This window comes from Oryza sativa, chromosome 3 (genome assembly GCF_034140825.1).
Source record: "Oryza sativa Japonica Group chromosome 3, ASM3414082v1".
NCBI classification, from domain to species: Eukaryota; Viridiplantae; Streptophyta; class Magnoliopsida; order Poales; family Poaceae; genus Oryza; species Oryza sativa.
In genome coordinates, this window is record NC_089037.1 from 14,374,913 (window position 1) to 14,385,000 (window position 10,088).

General features: G+C 44.3%; 1 protein-coding gene across 1 annotated transcript; it reads right to left on the reverse strand.

Annotated features, from left to right (window-relative positions):
* Window positions 1-3,814: 3,814 nt before the first annotated feature.
* Window positions 3,815-5,328, reverse strand: LOC136355841 (uncharacterized). Its single transcript, XM_066309001.1, has 5 exons — window positions 5,100-5,328; window positions 4,806-5,014; window positions 4,406-4,700; window positions 4,231-4,329; window positions 3,815-4,161 (listed from the first exon to the last, which is right to left on the reverse strand). The coding sequence occupies exons 1-5, from the start codon at window positions 5,316-5,318 to the stop codon at window positions 3,832-3,834; spliced, it is 1,152 nt and encodes a 383-aa protein (XP_066165098.1). The 5' UTR covers window positions 5,319-5,328; the 3' UTR covers window positions 3,815-3,831.
* Window positions 5,329-10,088: the final 4,760 nt, after the last annotated feature.

Here is a 10,088-nt window from a genome sequence, read left to right on the forward strand (position 1 = left end):
GTTCCTACAGGAGATCAAGTAGCTGATGGATTCACAAAGGCTTTATCGGTAAGGCAATTAGAGAATTTTAAGTACAATCTCAATCTAGGTAGATTGTGATTGAGGGGGAGTGTTAGATATCATGTGTATATCTGAATATGTTCAGCTGGTTGATCCTATCCTTTAGCTGTTGAGATAGCGTTGTAATCCAGGTTAGTTGGAGATATATCAGCCGGACTATTCTCGTCTTGTAAACCACGATGCAGGTTGTTTGCATCATATATTAATACATGCGACGCACCCAAGAGGAGGTGACGATCGCTTCCTGTCCTCTGACTTTCTTCTTCTCCCTTCTCCTCGCCAACGCCTGCACGCCGCCCACGCTGCCAGAGACCGGGAGGGTGGTGGAGGTTGAGGGCCAGATCACCAGGTTTCATGCGCCTTCTTTTCCATCTTGCCGCGCACAGGCCACGACGCTGTCCTGCTCGGCCGCTGGCCACGCTACCATCCTCCGCTGCCGTGGGCCACGCCGGCTCCTCTCCCCCGCGGCGCCACCTAGAGTTGCTGCGGTTGTCGCAACCGTTGCAAGAAGCTGCAGCCGCCACCACCACCGAAAGCTCCTGCAGGCGTTGTCATCAGGCGTTGTCATCGCCGTCGCCATGGTAGGGCGTGGTTGATGTAAAAGTTTACTATAGGCTACGCCTATTGATTATACTAAATTATACTACAGGCTTGGCTGATGTAAAAGTTTTCTATATAAATTAAAGTTATTTTAAAAATCAAACAAATCAATCTTTTAAGTTTATAAAAAATTATACTCGATTAATTATATACTGATAACTTGTATCATTCTATGTGCTATCAGAATCTCCCTGTACTCACTACTCACACAGTATGAAAATGGAACTGAAAATTCCCACGCGCGTGGAGGATTCATAGTTTCATATATACCACACGTACCGACGTACGACGGTTGAAGGCATCACATCCCCAGGAGAAGTCGCGATGAACTTCAATTTTTCAGACCCAAATTTTCCAATTCACTAGTGAAAAATCTAAACATTACACCAGAGTTCTGAAAATGTGAAGCATGAGCCGGGCTGGTTCCAATGTATTCAGCTGACTTACCAATTAATTGGAGACCGGTGATCATGTGCATACAGGCATATCATGTCTTGTCAGGTCAAACAATATGTTTCTGGCCGGTCCACTAATAGCTACTCCCTTCACCCCACTTTAAGCGCAGCCAGGATTTCGTGTCCAACTTTAATGGTTCGTTTTATTTATTCTTTTTTAAAAAATAAAAAACATAAACCACACATAAAGTACCGTTCATGTTTTATCATCTAATAACAATAAAAATACTAATCATAAAAAAATTAAAATAAGATGGACGATCAAAGTTAGACACAGAAACTCATGGCTGCATTTAAAATAGGATAGATGGAGTAGTATAGGTAACACAGTAGATTGATCACATGAGCGAGATCATTTTTTCTAGGCAAAATTTGCTACGGAACACTTACAAAATATGTATTTAGCTGTGAAACACCACAAAGACGTGAATTTGTCCGAGAACACTTCAAAAATGTAATATCCTCCTAGTTGATGAGAGAGAACCATATAAAATAACATTTTTTCCCTTGTTCTTCCTCCAAGTCTTCTTCTGGCTCACTTGGAGCGAGCTCCACCGACTTACCCATGGCGGACAGCCACTCGTCTCAACATCACAACTCAACACCCTAAATAAAAAAAAAGGGCATCGGCATAATAAACAAGAAGGCGACAAAAAAAGAAAGATTTTTTTAACACTGACTATGAGCTAGTGATGAATGAGTGTGAGCGATAATGACTACACGCACTGATTAATTGCTTCCATCCATGGCGATGGCGCCTGCCGGCACACGCCACATGATGTTGCACCCAGTGTTGGGGTCCTCGTAGCATTGCTGCTGTTGGTAGTACGGCTGCCGGTTGCCGTAGTACCATCCCTGGTGGTCGTACGACGCCGTCACTGAGGCCACTCCGTAGTACCCACTGGTCACCGGCTTGTTGCCGCCAGCGCACGAGCCGCAGCGGCACGCGCCGCCGCAGCCGTAGCCTTAGCCGTCGCCGTAATATGAGGACTAGTTGTACACCGGGTTGTCGGGTTATAGTTGTAGCATGACAGGAAGCCAGTGGGCACCGGCTAGATGGACGGCACGGCGACGCCTTGCGCAGTCGGCTCGGGCGGCACCATCATCATCGGCGGCGCGATCGGCTAGCCGTGTGGCGGCTCGAGGCTGGCGTGCTGTCTGCCATGGGCAAACCAATGGAACTTGCTAGGAGTGAGCATCGGAAGAAGACAGAGAGAAGGGAGAAGGAGATAATAAGGGTAAAATTATCATTTTGTGTGGTTTCTTTTTCATCAATAGGATAGATATTATATTTTAATGCGTCCAGTATCCTACGGTAAATTATTGCACTTTTAGAGTGTCTAAATTCACGTCTTTACGGTGTCCTACAACTAATTACACATTTTTTGAGGGTCCTATAGCAAATTTTGCCTTTTTTATATCTATCGATCTGAGTGACGCTTGTTCTGGTTATAACACATATTCTAAATTAAAAGTAATGTGTGAATAATTTTTAGCGACTTAAAAACCAATGGCGAAAAATAAAAATAAAAATCAACTGAAAAATTAAATTTTAAATTTTAAAAGTCAGTTATACGTTAGAGAGTAAACGAGGATCTGACATATTTCAATATTTGACCTCTGTGGTAGCATGAGGAATGCATGCATGCCTGAAATTTTTACATTTTGGTCCTTTTTAAAATTTATTTTATAAATAGACCCTTGAAAAAACTTAAACCGGAAATGATCCTTTTTGGGACGCCAGAGTGGCTGGCGCCGTACCCCAACATGGCGGCGCCATCCACACTGGCGCCGTGCCCGTGCCACCGTGGCACTAGGGCTGTCGTGGAGGTGCTGACTAGGCCGAAGGGGGCGCCAGCCAAAGTGGCGCCGCCCCTCATACCATGTGCCCCTCCTCTACGGGCCCCACCAACTTTCTCCCCCCCCCAAAAATTTTCGCCCTGTTCTGCCTCCGGGCAACAGCTGGCGCCTCCCCCCGACCGCGGCACCAGGGTGGCTGGCGCTCCCCTCCTCCCCCCATCGAAGCCCTTCCGCCTCCGGGCCTCGGCTGGCGCCGCCCTCATGGATCACGGCGCCAGGGTAGCTGGCGCCGCCCTCCCCCAGCCCAAAACCCTTCTGCCTCGCGGCACTGGCTGGCGCCGCCCTCCCCAACCGCGGCACCAGGGTGGTTGGCGCCGCCCTCTGCCTCCCTGCAAATTGAAGATCCATATTGCACAAATGTACCAATTCACAGTTCGCAATTCAAATCACAATTCACAGATTCGTACAGACTAAAACAGGTTCTAATTGCACAAATCACAATGCCAAAAGTCCATCACATAGTCCTCACATAGTCCATCACATATTCCACACATCAAACAATGCAAAAAATCCATCACATATCCCACACATCAAACAATGCCAAAAGTCCATCCTATATTCCACACATGAAACAATGTCAAAAGTCCATCACATAGTCCTCACATAGTCCATCACATTTTATATCACATAGTGCACCACATATGTCATACTACCAACCAATAGATTAACTTCATACAAATTACTTCTTCCGTTGGCGCCGAATTGCTTGCGAGCCCGGAGTGTACCTACATTTGAAAATCCAATGTTTAAAACATTTTAAAAACAAAATAAGGGAAATCAAATAACATTTGAGAATGGTAAGCTCATTTTACCTCTTTTTCGCTGCCTGAGTGGATCGCAAGTTGTATTGCGTGGGTTACGTCCCCTGAGGCGCGTCGGGAAGCTGTGACATGTCTATCTCCTCGGCATCTGGTGCGACGTAGTCCTCATCCTCCTCGTCCTCGTCGTCATCGTCGTCGCTAGGTGGAGCCGGCGCCTTCCCCTTTCCCCTCCCTTGCTTAATGCGTGACGACGACGAGCCACCAACTCCTTCACGCTCTTCTATCCTGATGGAGTGTCGAGCGATACTTGGACGCGCGGATTGAGGTAGTGGTGGTGGTAGTCTCCCCGGTTGGTACACGTCGTCCAATCCAACCGACCTGCAACCTAATCTTGCTGCAAGTTTCCGGCACCTTTGACGAACTTTCTGCATTTAAAAAAAAAAGAAGTTTGTTAGGCATAACTCAAGTAATGCAAAGTGCTAAATAAATTTTACCTCTAAAACATTGCGGAGTGTGTTCTCCGTGTCCTCACCACCCCTCGGAGCTTGGAGGGCATGCCCCATTTCATTCACACTCCTGAGGAGCTCTCTCGACTGAAAGCGTGAGAAGATATATGTTAGGGTCTAGGGTGCAAATGGAAATAACTTTGACAAATGCAAGAAAACTTACGACTCTGTCTCTAAGTGGGGCGTGCTCCATTTGATATCCAACTCTAGTCCGGACATCATAGGGATTCCGCCCCTCATCGGAGTCGCGGTCATCCTCTATGTCGGCTTCCGTCCAAGTAGGGCGGAGGAACAGTCTATATGTCCTATGCAGCCAACGAAAGTACTCTGAGAAAAGATGATTTTGGTGTATAGTCTCGATGTACCTGTCGTTCCTTCCGGCTGTCCTCCATTCATCAATGTATCTATTATGCTCTAGCCCCCAGTCTTTCACCTTCTTTGTTCTCACCCTGTCATACCTAGACAAGTAGAAGGTGATGAAACAATAGTGAGCATCGACAAGGGTTAAATGGTACAAAATTGAACATTGACAATGAAAGCAAACAAAGATAAGAAATATTTACTTGTGTAATTCAACTCCAGTTGAGATGTCCTCAACCGGCCAATCTTGTTTCTTCCCGAACTGTCGCATGACACGGTGCGGAAGGTGGTACTCAACTGCCCAGAAACAAATCAATGGGCACTGGTACATGAAATAGTCAGAGTCTCGATTGCACATCGAGTTCAGGGTCAGGCTTGAAGCCTCATTTGTGTGGTATGGTAACCACTCAATCTGCAAAAGTTGAAGAGATGTCGTTGGTTAGTATCTCAATTAAAGAAGTAAATGTCTAACTAGAAGTGATATTGGAAGTACTTACATGTTGAGGCTGTAAGCAGTCCATCTCATTGACATAATGCTTGTATGCCACATCCCGGTGAGCATGTGCAGTGGCAGTACTCTCAAAAAGGTAGACCACTGTCTTCTCCATGTCTGGCTCATTGTAGGGCCAAGGAGTGAAGCTTTGCCTCCACTTAGGCCTTCCAACCGGTAGTCTTAACCACATCCACATCTGAATCAATAGCACACAACCACTCATGTTGGATGATGGTGCCTAACGACAACAGGCCTCACAGAGCTGTCTATATGTCCACGTCAACACTGCTGAGCCGCAACTGAAACGGCCCAGATCACCAAGGTCGGCCCACAGAGGAGGGGCGCGCCAGCCATGCTGGCGCCGTGGTATGAGGGGCGGCGCCAGTGTGGCTGGCGCCCCCATTCTGCCCAGTCAGCACCTCCACGACAGCCCTAGTGCCACGGTGGCACGGGCACGGCGCCAGTATGGCTGGCGCCGCCATGTTGGGGTACGGCGCCAGCCACTCTGGCGCCCCAAAAAGGACCATTTCCGGTTTAAGTTTTCCCAGGAGTCTATTTGTAAAATAAGTTTTCAAAAAGGACCAAATTGTAAAAATTTCAGGCATGCATGCTATACAACAGAGGAACCCGTTCCTATTTTGCATGCTAATTTCATAAAGTAGAATATTGATATATGCAGTTCTTAAATTCTTAATTTTAAATTTACTCATGCACGCCATGTACTAGGTAGCTAGGTACAGTTTTTAAATTTATTCATTATTTTTTTAGGAATAATTAACTACTATTTGCCACTCTTACGTGTGGTTCTAAAGAATTTATGTCATAGACAGCGAGTGGCAAATCCTTAATTGCCACATCTTAAAAGTGACAAATAATTAAATGCCCTTTTTTTTACCTGTAGCGACCAATCTAAACTGTCTTAAAAAATGTTATCTAAAAGAGTTTCAAGGTTTTTACCATCTTCGTTCTAAAATATTGCTATCTAGGTCCCATCTTACCATATCTAACTGTACACAATGCACTAGTGTCCTAGTCGCTAGTGCCATGCACTATTTGACATTTGCGGAGCCATCGTTTCACCTTATTCGTGGAAACTTATATATATATATATATATATATATATATATATATATATATATATATATATATATATATATATATATATATATATATATATATATATATATATATATATATATATATATATATATATATATATATATATATATATATATATATATATATATATATATATATATATATATATATATATATATATATATATATATTCTTAGCGAACTAAAAGCAAAGGCTAAAAAATAAACTTTAATGAAAAACCTCAAAATCAATTCTAAATTTACGGTTAAAAATTCAAATATTGGCTGATAAGTATAAGTATAAGCGAAAAGATAAGGCCCTTGATGTAGCATATTGTTGCGCTAGAGGAACCATCGTTCATATTTTACCATCGACAGGTATATATATATATATATATATATATATATATATATATATATATATATATATATATATATATATATATATATATATATATATATATGTATATACTCCCTCCGTATTTAAATGTATGACACCATTGACTTTTTAACTAACGTTTAACCATTCGTTCTATTCAAAATTTTTGTGCAAATATGAAAATATTTATGTCATGCTTAAAGAACATTTGATGATGAATCAAGGTACAGTAAAATAATGATAATTACATAAATTTTTTGAATAAATTTGATGATGAATCAAGGTACAGTAAAATAAATGATAATTACATAATTTTTTTGAATAAGACGAATGGTCAAACGTTGGATAAAAATTCAACGGCTATGGAGGTAGTAGTATTTCTTTTTGCAAGTTGCCAAGTTGGTAAGCCGGTCGATGTCACCATGCCATAACCGTGGAGCGTGTCCATGTCACCGCATGCTATAAGGGCACCCGCAATGGTTACCTATAGGCTATCTACAAGAGATTCATGTCAGCATATATTTTCCTACTTGGAAGAAATTAAATGAAAAGAGAGAGAGCAAAGCTATCTACTAAACTGGAGATAGTCTATAGAGAAAAGCGAGACAATGGATTTAGAGAGTTATAGATACCCATGTAGATGTACTATTAAGGTGGTTTACTATTAATCTAGTCTATTACTGATATGTACATTGTCGGTGATATGGGACCGGGGGTATCGTGACCAGAGGCTTGAGGCAGACACAATCGCCCATGCGGCCTGGCACCTTCGGGGACGTCGGGCCCGAGGGTGAGGTGTCCGCCCTCCTCCTGATTTCCCCCGAGGGGGGGTCGGGTTACTCCGGTCCCGGCCCCGAGGGCCGAGGCACCCCGACCCCTTGAGGAAGTTTGCGCCACATATATGGGATAGGTGAACACGGCAGTGCTCACCTAACCGCATTTATTGTAAGACTGGTCAAGCGTGTCACGCTGCATGCAGCGCAGTGCAGCGCGTTCCTTTATCCGGTCTGTGACCGGTCACAGACCGGTCAGATCACGGGTTAGGTGGCGACTGGCGGTCTGACGCACGCCTTGCCCCATCCCGTCAAGACGAAAGCCTCTAGGCACTCGTCTCAAGCCGGAGCTAGCGTGTAATCTCTTAGAGATGGCACGTTAGCCCTGGTTAGATTTATACCAGGCTTCATCCCAACCATTACAGCCTATATGTTGTATGAAGAAGGGCGAACATGCAGATTGTTGAACTGACGCGTGGAGGACAAGAATGACCAGTCTGACACTGGTCATGTCGTCGGCAGACAGCCACGTTCCCACGACGCGCCTGCCTTCGGCAGAAGTGGAGGTAGGTGTGTGCCGTCCCGTCAGAAGGATGATCGGAGGACAACCGTGCAAATCTCCGTCCATTTATGAAGAGAAGAAAAGTCCAGTTTGGAAAGAGAGGGGTGCATGTGGTATCCCCTTGAAGTATAAAAGGAGGACCTTGCCCATAGGGAAAGGGGGATGATCTTTTCCAGATTTGGAACTTAGAACAAGTAAGAGGTTGGCTCACATTTTGTAGCTCCCTCATACACAGATCCACCAAAACACAGGAGTAGGGTATTACGCTTCTCAGCGGCCCGAACCTGTATACATCGCCCGTGTCTCGCGTTTCTTCCTAGCTGGCGATCTTTCCACATACCGAGAGAGCTTGAGATTTCACCCTAAGCCCCCGGCCGAACCGGCAAAGGGGGGCCTGCGCGGTCTCCCGGTGAGGAGCCACGAGCTCCGTCATCTGGCGCGCCAGGTAGGGGGCTCAGCGTGTGTTTTCTGAGCTCTCGTACTCCTCCGTGTGCGCCAAGTTTTTCTTGTTCAGCCTAATGGCCGAGCAAGCAAAGGTGCACGACCTCTCTCCGAGTGTGAGCGGCGACGACGGGGAGCCAAACCCACGCCGTCGAGCTCGTACTCCCCCACCTCCTCCACACCAAAATCCTAAGCAGGGGGAGGCGCTCGATGCGTACGTGCGGAACCAATGGCCGAGAACGGGTACGTGTGTTTCGATCTGTAATTTTCTTTCCCCAACTCGCGGCATGTCGGCATGTAGTGTAATTCTCCTGCACTGACAGAATCATGGGCAAATTAAACATATCAAAATCACAACATCTGGGAACAGCCGCACACGCTTCACACTCGCACGAGAATATTAAAATCACAACAATAGCTATATATATAGGCCTCTACAGCTAAGCTACCTCGTCAATTAATTAATTGTTTTATCGTGGAAGATGGGCTCACGTTTCAGCTCTATAAATACAACTCTTCAGATCAGAGCTAGGCACACCACTTCACTTGTGTAGCTGTGTTCTCTCTCCATAACTTCACTTCACGTACTTCAACTCAAACACAGTAGAGTTCGTCGCCTCCTTGTCATCACTGAACACACACACGCTGCTGACATGGCCGCGAGCAAGGCTGCAGCAGCGAACCAGCCGCTGGAGATGGACGCTGTCGTCAATGGCGGCGCCGGCTTTGACCTTAGTAGCGATTCATACAAGTTAAATCTTCTAATCAATGGTGGGCCAATAATGAATTTTTTTTGCATATGTATTAAGACGCTTGGCCTGATTTCGAAATTGTCCAGAGTTTTTTATGTAGTTTTCATTGCAAAATGATGGATCTCCTTCCGTAACTTTCCAATTACGAGTACGAGAATTGAAAGACATGAAAATTCTCAATTCTCTACGGCGTCTAGGAGATAGATAGAATATTTTCAGGAACAAGAAAACCAGAAGAATCTTTCTCTCTATTCACTACCATTTCGCGTCTTCGACTTCTATTAGTTTCTTTTCTTCTTTAATGCAATAGCTATAGTTTGATATAGAATCCATTTCTCAAAGTAATGGAAACCTTTCTCTTATAGGAAATGGTTCGAAAATCGCTATTCCACCTTTTAGGTATCGTGAAAAGTGATACCTGTGAAGATCGTGCATTTCAGTCACATTCAGATCCGTTTTTTGAGTCCATGATATAACCAAATTGGATGGATCTTCCACCCGTTTAGCTAAGAAAGAATAGATGCAGAGGTGGATAATAGATCGATATAAAGATCATGAGCTGCCCCATAATGAAACCACCAGGAGTCGCGAATATCTCCTTCTTCCCTAATCCAAGATTGGAGAAAGAAGATCCAAGAGGGACCCATGGAGAATGTGGTCAGAAACCTATAATAGAGTCCGACCGCAACGACCTCATCGAGAAACTTAGACTACTAAGTAGAAAAGATTTGAAAATCATGGCATGGGTCTCCTTTTTTTCTTTCTTTAGAGTTTTCTATATGCACAATTTCTCGATGTTTCGATGAGAATTTCTTGACTTTCCATATATAGAAAGAGATAGACTATAAATGACATCTCTTATGTCAATAAGACCAAAGGGATGGATATTAAATGATAGGAAGTGCTAGAAAGTGAAATAGAATGAAATAGAGCCACTCTGGGCTTACCTATGAAATGAGGCATGGAACGGAGCCACTACGAAGAAATTC

Excerpts from the sequence above, each read along its gene's own strand:
- LOC136355841 (XM_066309001.1), bottom strand. The coding sequence starts at position 5,318 with ATGAGTGGTTGTGTGCTATTGATTCAGATGTGGATGTGGTTAAGACTA. Across the intron at positions 4,701-4,805 it reads ACTGGAGTTGAATTACACAA|GTATGACAGGGTGAGAACAA; the intron begins GTAAATATTTCT and ends CTACTTGTCTAG. Across the intron at positions 4,330-4,405 it reads CCCCACTTAGAGACAGAGTC|TCGAGAGAGCTCCTCAGGAG; the intron begins GTAAGTTTTCTT and ends TCACGCTTTCAG.